Source organism: Eufriesea mexicana, unplaced genomic scaffold, assembly GCF_001483705.2.
Source record: "Eufriesea mexicana isolate 0111107269 unplaced genomic scaffold, ASM148370v2 scaffold5385, whole genome shotgun sequence".
Lineage (NCBI taxonomy): Eukaryota > Metazoa > Arthropoda > Insecta > Hymenoptera > Apidae > Eufriesea > Eufriesea mexicana.
The window spans coordinates 86,688-104,896 of record NW_016913312.1 but is presented as its reverse complement, the minus strand read 5'-3'; the positions used below and the strand labels follow the sequence as shown (position 1 = coordinate 104,896).

Below are 18,209 nucleotides of genomic sequence, written 5' to 3'. Positions count from 1 at the left end.
CGGTTCAGGTTGGTGTAAGTTGGATTCTCGACGTCCAGGTTTCTACGAAAGAGACAACAGGATGATACGAGAGATGACCAGGTTTTACCGGTTCGATGGATACCTGTCGCATATGTTGTACAGAGCTTCGTTGTCAACGAGAAAACTGCAGTTCACGTAGTCTAATGTAGCGTGGGTAGTGAAGACAGCGTTGTAGGGTTCAACGATAACAGTGGCGATGTTAGGGGATGGATAGAGAACGAAATCCAAAGTGATCTTCTTCGGATAGTCTCGCGATAATTGTTGCAATAACAACGTGGCGAAACCACTTCCGGTACCACCGCTTATTGCTCTGCAAGATGGAGTTTGCACGAAGAACTGCTAATACGATTCGAGAAAATTGAATTACCGAAACACGATGAATCCAGCTGGCTTCGAGCACGTCCGCCATATCCTGCAAATACGATCCAACACGAGATCAATTGCTTCTCGGCCGATAGAATAATACCCCCTAGCATAATTGTTAGACGCGTCTTCTTTTCCGGTTATCAACGAGTCTGGGCTGAAGAGATTCTTGTAAGCGCCGGTCCTAATCTCGTCGATCACCGTGGGCTCTAGATCAACGATTACCGTGCGTGGAGTCAGCTTTCTTGCCTTGAAACGAATTCGCGTGTAGGAGGAATGAATCACTGAATCGAGTCCAATGACACTTTTACTGGGACTCGATGATATATTAATTCTCTACGATCGTTCATCGTGCATATGCATATTCGTTTACTTTGGTCTCTGAAAAGAAGCTGCACATGGAAGGGTCCATTGGGTAGTAACCCTGACGAAGGCAACCATTCGGGGACACACCGTGTTCCAGGCAGAATAATTCCCAACACGCGTTTGCTAGTTGCGTGCCAGCCTGTCCTATGAAAATCGTTATTATTTCACCTGCTCTCTCCATCGCTCAACCGTAATCCGAATTATGAGATTCCCATTTGCGAGTAAATAGCGAAGGATTCATGGTTCATGTATGGTAGAATTACACCGGGAATTTTGATCATTGTCTTACATGTTTTTTTTATCGTTTAAAAATCATTTTTGTATATTTGTCAGAGTGTCCAGAAGATATTGAACGTGTTCGTTTATCGATCAGAGCGTCACATTTTTCGCTGTATCGATAGCATTGAGCATTGACGTGTACCAAGGGATCTTTGGCGCGAATCCGTAGTGAAAAATTGAGGTAGTTTGTCTGATTTAGTAGATTTTTATTACGCAACATTACACAATAAACAACAAAGTTCTTCACACGTTCCCTACGTACTCGGCAGTAACATCTAAAATGAACCGATCACACATTTGCAACGGAATTGCCTGTTAACAATGTTTGGATACACATTTACGTCGACTCTGTACAATCCTATGAAGTACATTTATTATAATACTATTTATCTCTGCCTACGAGCATCCAAGTGGCAGTACATAAGTCGGTAAATCAATTGCTTTATTATTCGCACACGTAGACGCGTGATCTTATGAATTCCACTTAGAAACGAAATTCACGTCTTGCTACATACGTAATTCTTATAGCTGATATGTGTCTTGATCCCTCCAAATAACACCACGATTCGTCGTCCTTCCTCGTGTTACAAAACGTAAATCTCGGTACATTTCAACTTTAAAATCGTACAGCATGAAGCTGAGTTTTACAGCAATTTCCACGTTAGTTTTGTACTATTACAGATTAGATTTAATTTTGTATACAATATTTGTATCTTATTCGATGCAAGATCTTAATAAAGAAGTCGCGTATGTCATTAAAATATTTTACGTTGATGTAAAATCGAATAAAGGCATTTCCAGAGGCGTTAAAGGTGGCAAAGGTGCAAGTCTTAAGGTATGTGCATTATCTAGTCTAGTTTCATCGTTAAGGGTAGCAGATACAGCGTGAAGTTGTTCAGTCAGCTGTCTTACTTCCTCTTCCTTTGCTTCCAATTGGCTTAACAAGCTTCCAATTAGGCACCGCAATTGGCAATTAACAGTTTTCAGTTCCTCGATAACTGTACCAGTGTCTTTTGGATATTTAAAAGGTTTGTTTTCATAGATAGGTAATGAGATCAAAGTTAAAAGGCTGTCCTGCTCTTCGATTGTTCTATATATAGCTTGTCGTAAAGATCCATCAAACTTATCAATGGTAAACTCAAACGTATCCTTTCCAACTTGTTTAGATGCTTGTTTGCTAAGTATTTCTCTTCTCTGATTTTCCAATGTAGCTTTGTATTCTTCGTACTGTGCTTGTTTCATTCTAAAAAATGAATTTTCATAAAAGTGCATGCTTGAATAATATAATAAGTCAAAAGGTATTATTACTTACCTAACTACAGCAGCTTGTCTTTTGTGGTAATCTCGTTGGAGGGCAAGAGATTCCAAAGTGACAAACGAATGAAACGAGGATATCACAATTGGTGGAGTCTGACTTGATAAATTGGAAGTCTTCAACTGAACGAAACTAGATTCGAGTTGTGCGTGTGCCTCTGCCAGGAGACTGGCCACTGTCTCATGACACTTGGCTGCTTCTTCGAAACGACCTTCTTGCAACAATGCCTCTGCCCTTCTTTGTCTTTCGTGTGCCTTTGATAGAAGAAATATTATGCTAATGTCATGTATAAAAAATATAATTAAAAATAAAAAAACAAATAGTATAAAAAAATACTCAAAACTTAACATATGACGTTCGACAACTCAATGTCAATACGACGTAGCTTGCACAGTCGCATGTTTTTGCAAAATCGAATCGATTAGCTTGCGTAAACGAACACTGTAGATGGTAATGAATCTTTAAATCGTCCATAAATTATAACACATGACGAAGCTAAAATTATCGGTTATGCATAACGATAAAATACCCAAGAAATTAATAGGACACTTACCGCGTTTAGGATTGAAGTCTCCATGGTTGATTAGCTGATCGAATGACAGAACAAAAACAGAGAGGCAACATGTGGGTTATTTTCTGTTAGGACAGTTAGTGACGTATATACCGACGGAGCATTAAAATTCTCCATCACTGTTCACGGTCGGTGAAGTTATATTTCTCGTGCATTTCAAGTGTCCAAACGTCGAAGTTGATTTCTACTTAATCAAACGTACATACGCTATAATATTTCATTCGATAAAAAGGAACAAAAAGGGAAGCGTTAATTTTCAAGGCAAATGCATAGATGATAACGTTATACAAAGAGTAAAACCACAATAGAAATTTCGAAGCGTTTAAATTATTTATTTGTCTCGTATCGCATGGTTCGAGGTTAGAATTAAAAAGATAAGTAGCGTCCGTCATTACCGATCAAGGGAAATAGTAACTTTCATACATAGTGCATCTTATCTTTAGTAGATGGCACTTTTGTACAGGCGTGGACAGTATGGCGACACATTACGAATGTTTAGAACGAAACTAAACTTTACACGAGTACAGTTTATACCGTGATATTCTTTCAATTAAATCTTAATGGAGTTATTACAACGTAATAATACTCGGATATCACGGAGAATATATGAAGCCGGAAACTACAAGAGCATGACACATTTGTTCGAGCGATCATACACATCTGTCAATCGTTAACGAAAAGTGAGAACGAGAGAAACGTGTCAAGTAGATACCGAGTTATCGTTTATTGGTAACGTAATAATCCTTGACGAGTTTTACACGCGTACACCGAGAGAACGTTATTAGATTCTAAAACGGCTTTGCAATCACAGAGTCCTAGTCACACAAGAGTCGAAAAGGAATTGAGCGTAGGCGTGGACCCGATGCCTTTATAGGAATACGAGGATCAACGTGGAAACTTAATTATTCGAACTATCAGGCGTGCATGTGTGGTGGTTTCGTGGAGTGCTTCATCTATTAGAAAATAACGTTGACCTCATCTCTTCCGACGGAACACGAAAAATTTCTTGGCCTCTTTAGGATACGTCGGTCTCGTGATCAATCCAAACATGATCAACGATCGTTGGTCTCGAGGTGAAGTTGAATCAATTAATATTATCGATCTATCGCGAGTATCGGTGTATTGAAAAAACATAAGAAGCAACATTCGAAAGAACTAGGATAACTCGAATCATTTGAATCCGAGTAGGTGTAACCTTATAAACCGACAGTATTTAATCTCCGCTGAATCATTAGAAACGAATCACGAACCCGTGACATTAAATCGATTAGCATAAATTTTCATTGAGACCACGAGCAAATTTGCCATGTAAATAGCCGATCGCGTTCCCTATTAAACGAGAACACCGTATACGGTGATAGAAAGCGAGTGAATTTTTACGGTCCACCGCTTCGAATTAGTAAGATCCTCCCGTCTGTTTCCCTACGGCATCAAGCGAATTAGCGCCCGATTAGTGAGCTAACCTCTCGGGAGCCGAAAAAATTCTCACGGTCTGCGGCGTATCGGGAGGAGTCTGGTCGGTGAGAAAGTAAAGAAAGAATGGTTCGAAGAGTACGACAACCTAGCATCTATCCATTCACGAAAAGATTTAAGAAACGAAGGAGGGAAAGATTGGAAAAGCGATCGACGAAACGACCGACGAAAAACCGTGACGCAGTATCGTTCGCGACGAATCTCTGCGCACGCAGTCCGCGCATGCGTGGCGGAGCGACTCGCTAGCAATTAATAATGGCGTGCGCGCTTTTCGGAATCTCCTGCAACACGTTCGTTTCCATTTCATCGAAAGCTCTATTACGCAACGCGGCGCGGAGCATAGAAGGTGCACACACACGCGCGCACCCAGGCACACGCACGCACACGGTATGTATCTAGCGTGAACGTTACGCAACCGTATAATCCTAGATTACGGCAATTACATTTTTGCCCGCAGTGCACTTCCATCCGAATCATATATGGAGGCGCTACCCTATCGGATAGCCATCGGGCGCGAGCGATCTGGCATGCGCGGCCGTTCTCGTGAATGGGCACGGCTCGTGGACCAAGCGGCGGCCGTATGAATGAAATAGTAAATATAATTGACAGAAGGGCAGGCGTGGGCAGGCCAGTCAGAACAGGCAAGCAGAAACAGGCGGAACGAGGTGCAAGACGGGAACGGCGCGGCGTTTTATACGCGGCAGGCGTAGGATCGAGGTCATCACCTTTCTATCATCCGAAGAGCCTAGATAGCGTTTTTTTTTTCCTCCTCTTCCTTTTTTTTTTCATCTCGCGCGTTTCGATACGTTTTCAAGTGTATCCTTGATACTCTTTACCCGACTTCCATCCGGCGTTGCCTGTGTCCTTACCAGGGGTCTCCTTGGGGTCCGCTGGATTCAATACCGCGATCTTTCGATTTCCTTTTCGTCAAAAAGGGAAGAAGATCGATAAATCGAATGTAACTTACAGGATCACTGCGAGACGCGCAAGGAAACATCTCGTTTACGAACGGAGGAGCGGAGAACCTTGGTCCCGCTGGAACACCTGGACCCATAGATCCGTCATAAAAGTTTCATCGGTCCATCACCGTTAGACCGTCGATGTCGCAACGGCGAGGGCCCCTGGACCGACGTTAATTAATCGCCGTTACGGAAACGGAAGAGTCACAGAGAAACGAGCGAGTGGAAGAGGGAGAGCCTCGTTTCTGTGAGACTCATGGACTAGCAGCGGTAAGTAGGAATCCCTGTAGGTCCTGGTACGTGAAAACATTACGCGACGATGAGGACAGATCCGCCCTCGGCCGCGGGTACTGGCTGTTGTGGAGAACGTTGAAGGAGAGCTGCGCCAGTTCTTGGCCGGTCGGTCTGCCTTTTCTCTCTCCTCCCTTCTCCCCGGGCCCCTTCCCTGTGGAGTCGTCGAGTGACGACCAAAGACGGTAGGAAGGTACGGTTTCCGGTCGCCCACGCGACAACCTAGCCGGAGCTCTCTCGCGTCAGGCAGCGCCGTTGTGAAAATCCTCTCGATTCAGGTGTCCGGATAGCGCTCACGGAGTGGTAAACCTGGCGCAACACCCTGCGCAATGGTGGGGACACGATCCGGGCAAAATGGAGAACAATTTGTAGATTTCTATTCCACGTTCGAGCGCCGTGTTCCCTTAACCCCTTTCGCGGTTCCTCCAGGCCTGTATCTCGGATCGGAGACACATCGGTCGATAGCTCTGCGCTGTCCGGGTAACTTTGCATAACCGAATCCCTCGATTGTGCCTAACGCTACCAAAGATGGAGTTTCGGAGTACGTGTGTACGCAAAGCTAGAGACGTTATAGGTGCTCGCGAGAATTATGCGCGAACGCGTGATTTTTCAAAGACATTTTCCTTTTGCCGAACGGTAATTAGCTTTCCTTTCATCCTGTCCGCTCGCTTTCCAATTCGATTACTCAACGAGTAATTATTACGTTGGAGAGCGTTGCTCGAGTGGCAGAGAAGGCGCGAGCGGCTAGGGGTTGATTCGAGTCATCGTGGTCGAAAGCGTGGTGGCCGTTGGTGCTCGGGTTCGACGCAGGATTAATGATACGTTTCATACTCGTTTTCGTTCATTGTCGATACTAATCGATTACGAGGCCGCGCGCGAGTCCCATCGCCATTAGTTAAGATCGGAATAAATTTCGGGTGAAAGTGGTCTAGGGCCCGCAAGGGTCGATCGATCCTCCGGTGATAAATATACCTGTCAATTAAGCTTCGTTTCAGCTTTCGGTCGGCCCGAGGAAATAGCTCGACACCGTGCTGACATCCGACAGACGTAATTAAAAGCGCGTGTGCCCCGGTTCATCCGTAAACAAATGGATCGAGGCAACGCTCGGTCCGCCCATGCCGCGGGACTCGTCCAACCTCGGCGATGGAAGAAATTCATCGTTTACGTAATCGCATAGTCGCGGGAGATATCGTGGAAGAAGCCGAATACATTGTCGCTTAATTAACGGACTTGATTTCCGTGAAATTCGACGACGACAAGGTGTAGCAAGAGGGACCTATAGGTGTAGGAATATGGCTGGCATCGATCGGTCGGTTGACTATTTCTAAAAATATTCTACAATTAATCGGCGGCGAAGACGGTAGCGTCGCGACGATAAAAATATTTTCACGAATTCTACGCGGTTTCGAGGGCTTCTTCGCTTCTTCGGGCCGAGGGGGGAAGCGGGAACGCGCGTCGTTCCTCCTCCTTTCTCTTTTTCTCGCTTTCTATTTTCCTCTCTTTCTCGCGAGCCTCCATCTCCCTCCCCCTCCGGTGGATGCTGTGTTCTTCTCTGAAAGTCCCTTCGAAGAGGTAGGGCACGCGAATGTGGGAGGGAGAGTTTCCGGTCGCCCACGCGCCTCCGCAACAACCACTTCGCCGAGGTATCAGGGACAAAACACGGGCCGGCGGATGTCTCTTCTCTTCAGCGCAAATGAAGAAGTCGCCTCGCATTCGGCAAATATAACGAAAGCCCCCTTTCCTTTCGCGTGCATCGCGGAAGCGATCCTCTGTTGGCGTTTCGCTCCCTGTTTCTGTCTTCCGCTCCTCTGATCCGCGCGCTCCGTCGTCGCCGCCGCCGTCGCCGCCGCGTTCTTCCTCCGCGTGGAAATTCGTCGAAACCTCGGCGAAGAAGCACGGTGGCGATGGAAATTCTCGAGTTGCGGGAAAGGATAAAAATTGTAAAACGAGAGAAGATACAGACGAAGGTACACTCCGTGGACGATAGCCGAGAGTAGGAAATGGGAAGCAAAGTTGGAACCGGGAAAAGTCCTACGAAGGGTACGGACAGGCGTCGGTAGTATGAAGCAATAGAAAGGTAGCGGCGATCGCGGAGCTTAAAAATAGCAATGACGACTGATCCGTCCACGCGTGCACGCGGATCGGTTCGCGTATCGGTTTGGACTCGGCTGTCGTAGGCTTTGCTAGAGGCAGGTCAAGGCGCCGCGGGAACACGCTCGTAAACCACCCCTCGGAAATCGTCGTCGCGCAACCCATTCGAGTGGTATACCACGGCAAGTATTCTCGCTGGTCGTTGCTCGAAGAGCGTGTAGCCGGATTGAGCGATCACGCTCGATGCGTTCACCGTCGTTCTTTCCTGTTCTGTGCGTAGCGCGACGATTCCAGCACGGATAACGCGTGATCGACATGGAAATTAAGACCGGTTTATCGGATCGCGCTGGGACGTTTCTCGCTGGACGATCGACTTTTCCGAGAGATGTCTCGATGGGAGACGGACAGGCAGATGCGAGCAGCTGGGTATTTTTTCACCGGGCAGAGGCTGCAGAGCGGGAAATCGTTTGGCCTCGTGGTTGCGACCGATTGCAACGGTACATCGGAACCACTCGAGAGAACGACTCTCTGCTCGGTGTACGCACACCACCCACCACGAGGTACTCGAGGAACGAGGATTGTTCGTCCTTCGAGGAGAGAAGAGAATTCGGCGTTAAAGCCACCTCCGTCTCGCGTTCTCCGTCTTCCTTTTTTCTCCTCTTTCCCCGATTCGGTCCGGGACCATCTAGCGGGGACGAAGAAAGGACGAGGATAGGGATTTTTAGGGGCGTCGGAGCGACCGTGCGAAATCGACTTCACCGAGAAGATCATGGTAATATCGAATAATGATATGATATAATTTAATAACCGTGCCGCTGGATGATGCTTAATGACGATAATGCCCGAGTACCGCGGCCACCTAAGATCAGCAGGGAAGCAGGAGGAATTTGCAGGTTGTTCCGTTTAATCGATACTCGCGTGTTTGCACTCGAGCGTGCATTTACGCGGCGCGGGATCGACGTTGTACACGGTTTCCCCGATACGGATTACAACGACGTCGGATATCCCGGTTTCACGGGCAATCGATACCCAAACGAAGATACTCGGATGGACACTCGGAAGACGCCGGGCGACGATCGACGACGTCGCGGATAATCAGCGGATTAACGATGGCCTTGGCGGGACATAAAATTTAACTCGATATCGAGCCGGCCGGCGAATACGCGCGCTGTTCCACGATCGCGAAGATAAACAATAGATCAGAGATTGGCTTACGGGCATCCAATGCGGTTATATTAAGTAACCGCAAGACCGGCTCGTAATCGCGATCGTATCTGGTCATAGGATGTCCCAACTTATAGGCGGGATATCCCAAGAATTTATGTCACGCGTTCCCTTCCGACAGTCCGCGCTCTCGACGCTCCGCGCCACCGCGAGGACTAAAAGCTTAAAAACGCAGCGGGGAAAGATGGCGGCGCGGGGTAACGAGTTGCCAGGGGAAATTACGAACATGGACGGTATGTAGGTCGCGAATGGTAAACGATGTTCCGAGAAAAACGGATTTATGCGAAACACCGGGTTTAATTGCCTCGGACGATACTTATCTCGACTTACCCGTAATCATCGTTGCGTCACGGTCGCGCGTAATCCACGGTATTTGCGATTAGCAAGGGGGGCCCATCGAGCGAATATCCGCGAGGAAGACGAGAGATGCTCGTGGAAGGGAGGAGGAGGCCGGACGTTGCCGGGTGTAAAAGAGCGCGCGGACGCCACGGTGTTGTCCCGCGGATCGTTCCGCGATGGATTTATATTGGCAGTCGATTAAATTTCTCCGGCCAATTTACATCGACTGGTTTATCCATCGAATCGAGACGGTCGTAAATAAGTGTACCGTGGTCCGTGCTGCGCCTCGAATATCACCGTTTACGACTGAATCGGGAGAAAAAAAGAAAAGGGAAAGGGTCGGGGTGGGGGTGTTAGGTCGGCGCGGGGCGGGAGGAAAGAGGCGAGAAAGAAAGGAGAAGAAACGAAGGAATCTGGAAAGCGGACGAGACGGGGCTTTCGAGGAGTCGTAATTTCGGTGCAAATCGCGAGGGTGAGGATCCGGCCATCTTCGTCGTCCTCGTCGTCGTCGTCGTCGTCGTCGTCGTCGACTTTGGATCGCGGGTCTCGCGCGGTATCGTCGCGGGTGCCCGCGCTCGCGCGGCAAAAGGAGAGAGAGAGAGAGGGAGAGGGAGAGAGGGAGAGAGAGAGAGAGAGAGAGAGAGGAGACGGAGGAACGGAGCTGCGCGGAGGAAAAAATATAAAAAAGAAAAACGACCGGGTAAATAAAGATCGACCCGTCTCCCACGCCCGTGACCATTGTTATTATATATCCCGTGGGGTATTGTTCCCATGGGAAAACTGGACAGGCCCGTTCTACCACCTCTATAAGACACACCGGTGAGCGAGAGAATATGCACGCACACACGCGTCTAGCCGAGGCCTCGCCAGACTTCAGGTAACACGCACGCTTTCTCCCTCTCTCTTTCTCTTTCTCCATCGTTCCTCTGTTCCATCGGTGACGCGTGTGCTGTTCGCCTAATACACACGCTCGCAGGACGGTTAGGTGGCGTGCGCTCGCGCGAGTCCGCGCGCGCGTGTTGCCACACGCACGAGACAGGCCGCACACTGGAGCGCAGATTTGAGATATTGTGGGGGGCGTTCACCTCGCATCTCGGTCCTCGTGGTTCGCGCGTGTGAGCGAGCACACAGAAGAGGCTAGCGGCGCGTACGCGTCGGCCAGGTATACGCGTCCGTGTGTTTCGTCTCCTCTCTACGTTTCCGTGCAAGGCGTTGCAACGGGTATCCTCGCGTGGCCGTTTCGCCGGTGTGCGTGGTCTAACACGCGCGCCCGCCTTATTCCGCGGCGAACGCACACGGAAGCGCGGGGCTAGCCGCGCGTACGTACACGCAGCCGGCGCTGCGGTGGTGGTGGTCGTGTCGGTACCTCGTGGTGGATGCTCGAGGAACAGGGTGCGGCTCAACCCACCTCGCTTGACTTACCTACCCGTATTACCGTCTAGGTAGGTATATCCAGGCGCGAGCCACGCACGGCCCAGGATACTATGCCATATTTGCATCCATGATCCAGGACACGTGTGTATCCGCGGGAGCGCGTGTGCGTCCTTTTTTTCCCTTTCTCCTTCTCCTCCTCCTCCTCTTCTCTCCTCCTTCCTTCTCCTTCCTCCTCCTTCCTCCTCCTTCCTCCTCCTTCCTCCTCCTTCCTCCTGCTTCCTCCTGCTTCCTCTTCCTCCGCCTCTCCTCTTCGTCCAAAGCATTGCGCCTTCGCCGATGCACCACCGTGTCGTGATTCCTCCGTGTCTCTTCCCTCTCTCTCTTTCGCTCTATCTCTCCCCTCTCCACCACCTTCTTTCCCTTTATTTTTTATCCGCTCCTACCTGCCTCTCTTTTCCACGCGTCGCGTCCGCTTCGTCTGTCTTCTCTTCCATCTTTCTCCCCGGTTTTCTCCTATCTTTCTCGCTGCATCTCTCGCTAGTGTGCGCTTCTCTCGCTCCAAGGGATGCGTACGCGAGAGTGCTCTTACCGTCGTCAACGACGACGACGACGACGACGACGACGATGAACGGTGCGTCGTCGGTTCCGTAGCGCGACGAAGCGCTGTAAATCCCGCGGGGAAGAACCGGGGATATCGATACCGCGTCGTATGATCGCGCGAACGGAACGAAGGATGGACACCTGGTTTTTTACGCGCCTCTTCCACGCGCGTTACTTATGGCCGAGTCGAGTCCCTCTGGTATCTTCCCTCTGGAAAGTGCGAGGAATTCGCGAAACCGGCGAGCACGCGGCTCTCCGCGTAGAAGAAGGACTCTGTTCTTCCGACGGATGGCGAGGATCGCGAGTCCGGTAATCGATAGACTCCGGGAGACAACTGGGTCCGGTAAACGAGCCGGATACGCAAAAAGAAGAGCGGCGTGGAGCGAGAAAGAGTCGGGGACGCGAGAGCAGCGGTGATTAACACGTGGTCGATCCTGGAACAGCCCGACGAAGATCGATGAGGATCGGAAAGGTGGCCGAGCGGTGTATCACGGTAGCCGGCTCGTTATTCGAATTCCTGGGATTCCCGGCGTCGTCTGGAGCGGCCGGCACGCAAAGTCTCTCCCTGTACGGTCGCGATCCCCGGCGTGGCCATCCTCGTCTCTCTAGCCGGACTTACCGAACCGGATGGCGCGATCACGTGGTCCGGGAGCGCGTAATTAATCGATATAATAATCCCGACGACCAGTCTTAATTTCGTCGAGACGCCCGTGTCGACGCTCCACTCGCGCGCCGCGTCTCCCCAACGACCCGACGTCGTCGACGACGACGTTCGCGAGCACCGTCTCGCCGATAAGTCTCCTCAAGGTTGCCATCGTTGGACTACCATAATCCGCCTCGTAGATTATTATCGGCGAGAGAAGAAACTTGCGACATACACCGGTCGCGCTCGTTCTTCCCTCTTTCGTCCGTCCTTCCCTCTCTCTCTCTCTCTTACTCTCTCGCTCTCTCTTTCTCTCCGTTATACTCCCCTGGTTCTCCGCTTCTCTCGTTTTTCCCCCTTTTTTCCCTTTTTCTTCTTTCTTCCTTTCCTCTTTCGTCCGCTCGGAGGGAGCACGAAATAATAAAGTGGACGGTGATCATTAAGAAGAGGCTAGCTTATAGTCAGCGTGGCATATCTGCGTTTGATTCGCGTTTGGCAGGAGGACGTATAATTCCTTATCTTAATTGACCCGATTAGCATATTGTTAGGTGCCGTGGTAGGAACGCTTTAGACGCTTGTTGCACGCAATTCCGCGCGGCTGTGTGTATATACGAAAGGCATCGCGTGCGTACGGGCCGAAACACACCGAGTCCCGGCTACTGGAATTTCGTTTTACCCGAGCTTCCTGTCCGGTCGATTAATCAAACGGGACGTAACGATCGATGAATATCCATTTGGAAATTAATTTCGTTGCCCGGACGCCGATCGATTACACGTCCGCGTACGTACGTCCCGCGATACGTGCCTCTCTCGCGCCGCGATTTCAAAATCTTTAATAAATCGCCTCTATTCCCTCGATTCGTCTGCCGCCTTCCTCTCCTCTCCTCTCCTCTCCTCTCATCTCCTCTCCTCTCCTTTCCACTCGACCAGGCCCCCGTTCCTCTTTCTTCCGACGACCCTGGGTCCCTGTCCGAGCGACCAGGCACCCGAAGACTTTCACCGCCGCGGCGCTCGGTTGTTCATTCATAAATTGATTATTAAAGGCTCGCCGGGGCCGTGCCAGCGCGAAAGATACGCGCGTACACGGTGGCACGAGCTACGCGATCCCTGTCGCTTTTTCACGGCGCGCGCGCGCCGCGTCGCCGAGATAAAATAATCAAAGCGACCGGCCGCGACGCCGCGATCGCGAGCTCCGGCCAGAGCGGCACCGGTCGCGAAAGAAACGAGAAAAAGAAGCTTCCGCGTCCGCGCGGCCGGCTATTAATTTGTCCTCCGTAAGGAGCACTTAGCCGCGCGAACAAGAAGCTTTCGCCCGTTGCTTTTTCATCGCGCTCGCGCCTTCCGTACGCCCGTTCTCCGCTTCTTTCCGCGTGCCACTGTCGGGATCGCGTCGAGGAAGGAACGATCTCTCGGCGGCTCGACGCGCGTCGCGATCCAGGAGAGAAGGTACGAATCGAGATGGAACTTACCTACTACGGATTCGTGTATTCTCGATACGGTTGTCGAGACGGCGCGAGCGTGTTAATTAAGGAATATATCGGGTATTAAGCGCGCTCATAGGGGGCAGGAGATATCTCGGGTGGATCGGTGGCCGTGTTCTCCGCCGTGACAATTCGTGCACGAGCACCGGGATCGGACACACGAGCAGCGCGACGACGATCGTTTCTCCGCTCGCCGGTTTGACCTGCGTCTAACGAGTTTGGTCGCGCGCACACGCGCGGCTCCGCGTCGTGCTAGTTTCCAGTGGCCGCGGATCGTTTCAGTTTCGCTGCGTTTCTCCCCGGAAACTCCCCGTAAACTCTCCGTCTCCATCGCGATCCGATTATCGGCGAATATCGCGAAGGGTGGCAAGATCGGCGCGTGGAGGGTTGGTATCGAAACCGGGTGGTATCGGAGGCACGGCGGATCTTCCGGCTCCAATTAGTACTCGGTCGTTACTTATCGGCGACAACGCGTTGGACGCCGGTCCCGTCGCGACGCGTTATCGTGGCCGAAAAAGTACCCGGACCCCGGTGTCCAATTTCGATCGAGTTATCCGCGGCCGTGGATCTCGCATATTTACGCGCGGCGATCTGTCCAAGATTCAGGATCCCCGGGTCGGCTTATCACGAGCCGACGAAACTCCACGAGTCGCTCGGCGAGAGGACGCGAGAGGGGAATACGCGAGTAAATGCAACGGAGGCGCATAAAGACGCGACGAAATACGAGCGAGAAGGCTCGGTGCCGATACCTCGTCGAAGCAGAAGGGATGTAAAGAAGAAGAAGTAGAAGGAGGAGGGGGAGTGGGAGGAGGTGGCTGAGCAGGAGGAAGAAGAGAGTATCCGAACGAGGAGGGACAGAAGAGGAAGACGAAGGTGAAGAAGAAGAAGAAGAAGAAGAAGAAGAAGAGGAAAAGGAAGACGGCGAGGGAGAGATCTACTGCAAGGGCGCGGCGAGGGTCCGAGATGGAAAAGAAGGAAGAAAAGAGGTGTGGCACGAACCTCTCTCCGGCATTGTCCGCCCGTACAGCTCGCGCACGCCGGGACTGGTCCACGCACCATCCGAATCTATCTACATACGGCATACCATACGCGCTCACGCATAGGAAAAGAAGTCTCTCCTCGGGGCTGTCGTGGTGCTGGTACGCGCGTGCTCTCTGCCTGCGTGTTGGTCGGTTAACCGTACGCGGGCTATACCGCGTTCCTATACCGCGCGCGTCTACGCGCGTGTGCGCGCGCAAACGTGCGTGTAAAAGGGAGGACGCGTGTGAGTACCGTGGTTAACTCGACGACCGCAACACAGCCGCACGACAGACCCGACCGGTATTCAAAGTCAGAGCTCGCGGGAGGGACAAGAGGGAGAAGAAACGGCAGGAGCAAGCGGGAGAGAGGACCGGTACAGAGAGGGAGTAGGCACGAGCCTAACTGCAACCAGCATCCCACGCGTTTGGACCAACATTTAGTAGGCTCTTTCTCTTTCCCTCTCTCTCTCCCTCTCTCTCCCTCTCTATCTTCCTTTTAAGACTCTTTGCTTCGCTCCACTCGAGTTTCCTCTCTCTCTTCCTTCGTCGCGCTCCATCCGTCTCCGTTGGACGCGCGTACATGACGAGACATACGTACACGGTCGACCATTAGACGCGAGTACGCTGCTTAAGATCCTCTCTTTTCTCTCCACGTTCGACGCGTCTCTCGCCCTCTCTTCTTCTTCTTCTTCTTCTTCTTCTTCTTCCTCTTCTTCCTCTTCGTCTCCGGCTCGTTCCCTCTGCGCGGACGGCGCGAGCGCGCGCGCGTCTCGCCACGAGAAGAGAATGATTCCTCCGGTCGTAAAGAGAGGCAGCGCGTTTCCATACGGGCCGCGGCGCTCGGTAAGAAAGTCGAAAATTCGTGTCGAGATTACGCGTTTCGGACCGTTAAGCGACCCCGCGCGCGTGGACGCGCCGCCAGCACGCGCCGCGTGTGCGCCAACAGCGTGAAATTAGATACGCGCCGGCTATTAACTAAGTCGGATCGATGTCTCGAGGTTGGATCGCTTAATCCGCGCGATTCCCTTCCGCCTCGCAATTACGCTTTTCCGCGCTGACGTTTCCCATCACCGACGTCGACGTCGCGACGCGTTTCTCTTCCTTTACGTTACGTTTAACCAGCGTGGATCCGCGCGTCGGGATCCATGGATCGTCGGGCGGCACGCGGACGGAAGAACGAACGAACGGGACGAATGGATGGGCGCGTTCGCATCGGAGCGTTCCGTTGATCCTGCTAATTGTTGGCGGAGATCGGCTGACGGGAGAGTCGAAAATTTCGAGGCAGCGCTGGCGCGTACCGTGGCACTCGCCATTTGTAAAGCTAGCCGGTCGTACGAGGATGTCCGCTATATAACGTCGAGAAAATTAATGGTCGTCGTTATTCGACTCGTTCTCGGGCCCCGGCAAAGATACGGGGATCAATGGCGGAACAACGAAGCTGTAACGTATAGGCTTAGAGCGGCGAGCTCGTGGAATTTTATTTTTCCGCGGTGATGTATTACGCGTGGCGCTAGTCAGCTCGCGTTGACGTATCGGTGACAAGATGTTGGAAGAACCACGGGGTTACGACTGTCCCTCGTTCGTCGAGGATGTACGTTTCGGAGCGTACAGAGGAGAAGGAGCTTCTTGTTTGTAAGGACATAGTCGTGTACGGCCATTCATCCGGCGAGGATTCACGCGGCGTGTATATACCGTACGTGTTCCGAGCGGATCGGTACCCTATGAAACTGGTTTCCTAGCGGAGAACCCAGTTTCCTCCGAATTCATTCTTTCGAACGCGGCGTCGCGATCGGCCCCCGATACGCGCGAGAATCCGAGGGAAAACTCCGTGAAAACCGTGTTCACCCGCCACGCGTTTTCCCACGCGATCGAGCCCGCGTTGAAGCGCGGTTTCGTGAAACGAGATCCAGAGCGTAAATCACGGGCCGATCGTCTCCCTCTCGCGAGATCGCTTTCCCGTATGCTCGAAACTCGAGGAGGATTACGATTCGGATGGGGAACCGAGAGGGTTACATCGAAGGAACCCTAGGAGGACGAGGACGAGGACGAGGACGAGGACGATTGCCGCGTGTCGTCCCCGAAAAAAGAGAGCTTGTCGTGGCCTGACGCGATAAGGAACCCGGAGGAGAACGGCGAGGGTCGAGGTGGAGGAGGATATAATGGCCAGAACGAAATCGTATTAGGGCACGAGGGAACGTTCGCTCGGGTTTTTATCGAGCCGGATACACCTCGTTTCTGTCCGTTGGTTACACCACTACAGGGCCACGCGTACGCGATAGCCGGTCGGAAAATTAGGTAGGCCCGATCTTCGGCCTGACCACCCTGCACGCTCTCGGGGTGATTTACGGCCAGTTCGGTAAACTTATTGTCCGACGACCGTCTAGCAGGTTGTTCTAGAGGGGAAAAATCCTATTCCGAATGGGTACTTATGAAGTGCTCGGCTCTTTCTCCAACTACCATTCGGGTATTTCGAAGATTTATGGAAAATCTAGGGGATCCCATCGCCGTAACGTTTCGGAATTACGTCTGGAGGGCCGTAAAACCGTGACTCGCGCGTTGCCTTCGTTAGCGGGCTTTCCAACGTCTCTGCTACGATCGTCGAGTTTTTCCTCGCGCGATCGTCGCGCGGAATATCGATCAAGACCGTGGCTGTTGAGCCGCGTGAAGTAATCGGAAGACGCAAAGTCGATTATTATCGCGCGGCAAGGTCGATGCGGTTTGCGTCAGATGAGAGACGTCGATTAAGCAGTTTATCTCGCTCGTTCATCGGAAACCGGAGCACCGTGACTTTGATAATAACCCAGACGTCTAGGATTTTAGTTTACGATTAAGCATCGCCTGCTCGATCACCGTGCAAATTCGATATCTTCTTTCTCCCAGCGATCGCACCTGTCGACTTTGCACCGGCTTGAAGTCGACGTCGACTACGACGAGGATCGATTCGAGTTTGATTTTCCGCCGCGACGCCGCCGAGTCGAACGACACCGCCTGACTGGGAAAAGGAAAACCGGTAGTTGGGGAAAAATGGACGGATCCGCGGCTGGTTGCCACCCTAGACGAGTAAACGACGACGACGTCGATGCCGATAAGCGGTGCTCGTGGATCGTTAGCGGAATCGCGATTAAACGGAATACGTAATGGCGTAATACGCGGTACATTAGCTCTCGGCGGTATCCCGCGAGAGTGGTTCAGTTGGATTCCATGGCGGTCGGTCAACGCGCGGTTCGAACCGCCTGAATGAACCGACGCCGGTGAATTAAAGCGTCGATTCGTCGTATGTAAGCAGGCACGAGCGACCATGGAGAATTCGTCGCCTTCTCGATTCTATACGCGTCGGCGCCATTCATGGTGGCCGCGCGTGCGCGAGCGCGCACATCCGATACCTTTGAACTTGCACGTCGTCTTGCTTATCGCGTTCGAACCGACCACGAAGAATTCCTCGTGCTATCCCTACGCTTCTATCCGACCGGTACACGTTCCAAAGTTCGAAGACCAGCCTCCTCGTTCGTCCATTCGTTCCTCGGTTCGTTGGTGCGTGCGTGCGTGCGTGCGTGCGTGCGTGCGTGCGTGCACCCTAATCGTGAGAGGACTACGCGGAGGAATGTCGAAACGTGGAACCGCGCGCGTGCTCGATTGGCCGATGGAATGTGTCGCCTATGGAACGATCTCTATCCTAGGCGATACCATTCACGGGTACTCGGAGTCGTCGTAGTACACGTGGTATCGAACTGGGCCGTAAAACGATCGGGATGGAAGAGGTGGGTACACGGTTAATTATCGCGGAGGAATCGGTGGCGCGC

At 51.7% G+C, this 18,209-nt stretch overlaps 2 protein-coding genes across 4 annotated transcripts in view; both read right to left on the bottom strand.

Moving 5' to 3' along the window:
- LOC108551996 (tubulin alpha chain) overlaps window positions 1-1,013 on the bottom strand; it is a 2,901-nt gene extending 1,888 nt beyond the window's left edge. Inside the window, exons 1-4 of the mRNA XM_017906360.1 lie at window positions 758-1,013; window positions 389-633; window positions 104-331; window positions 1-42 (exon numbers count right to left, since the gene is read on the bottom strand). The exon at window positions 1-42 is cut by the window's left edge and continues 244 nt beyond it. Of these exons, the coding sequence (XP_017761849.1) occupies window positions 1-42; window positions 104-331; window positions 389-633; window positions 758-931 (689 nt within the window). The 5' untranslated portion in view covers window positions 932-1,013. The remainder of the gene's footprint in view (window positions 43-103; window positions 332-388; window positions 634-757) is intronic.
- A 207-nt stretch (window positions 1,014-1,220) lies between these two features.
- Window positions 1,221-3,173, bottom strand: LOC108551997 (nuclear receptor-binding factor 2). Of its 3 annotated transcripts, XM_017906362.1 has the most exons (4): window positions 2,898-3,173; window positions 2,693-2,785; window positions 2,342-2,598; window positions 1,221-2,272 (listed from the first exon to the last, which is right to left on the bottom strand). In XM_017906362.1, exons 1-4 carry the CDS (start codon window positions 2,919-2,921, stop codon window positions 1,795-1,797), a joined length of 852 nt encoding a protein of 283 aa, XP_017761851.1. In that variant the 5' UTR covers window positions 2,922-3,173; the 3' UTR covers window positions 1,221-1,794. The 3 variants fall into 3 exon arrangements, with proteins under 3 accessions (XP_017761851.1, XP_017761852.1, XP_017761853.1); XM_017906363.1 differs by lacking the exon at window positions 2,693-2,785 and having other exon boundaries at window positions 2,898-3,166; XM_017906364.1 differs by lacking the exon at window positions 2,898-3,173 and having other exon boundaries at window positions 2,692-2,752.
- Window positions 3,174-18,209: the final 15,036 nt, after the last annotated feature.

Bases quoted from the DNA above. Each gene is read 5' to 3' on its own strand.
- LOC108551997 (XM_017906362.1), bottom strand. From the start codon at position 2,921: ATGGAGACTTCAATCCTAAACGCG. The intron at 2,786-2,897 runs GTAAGTGTCCTA...TACCATCTACAG, and splicing joins AGACTTCAATCCTAAACGCG to TGTTCGTTTACGCAAGCTAA. The intron at 2,599-2,692 runs GTTAAGTTTTGA...CTTCTATCAAAG, and splicing joins TGAGTTGTCGAACGTCATAT to GCACACGAAAGACAAAGAAG.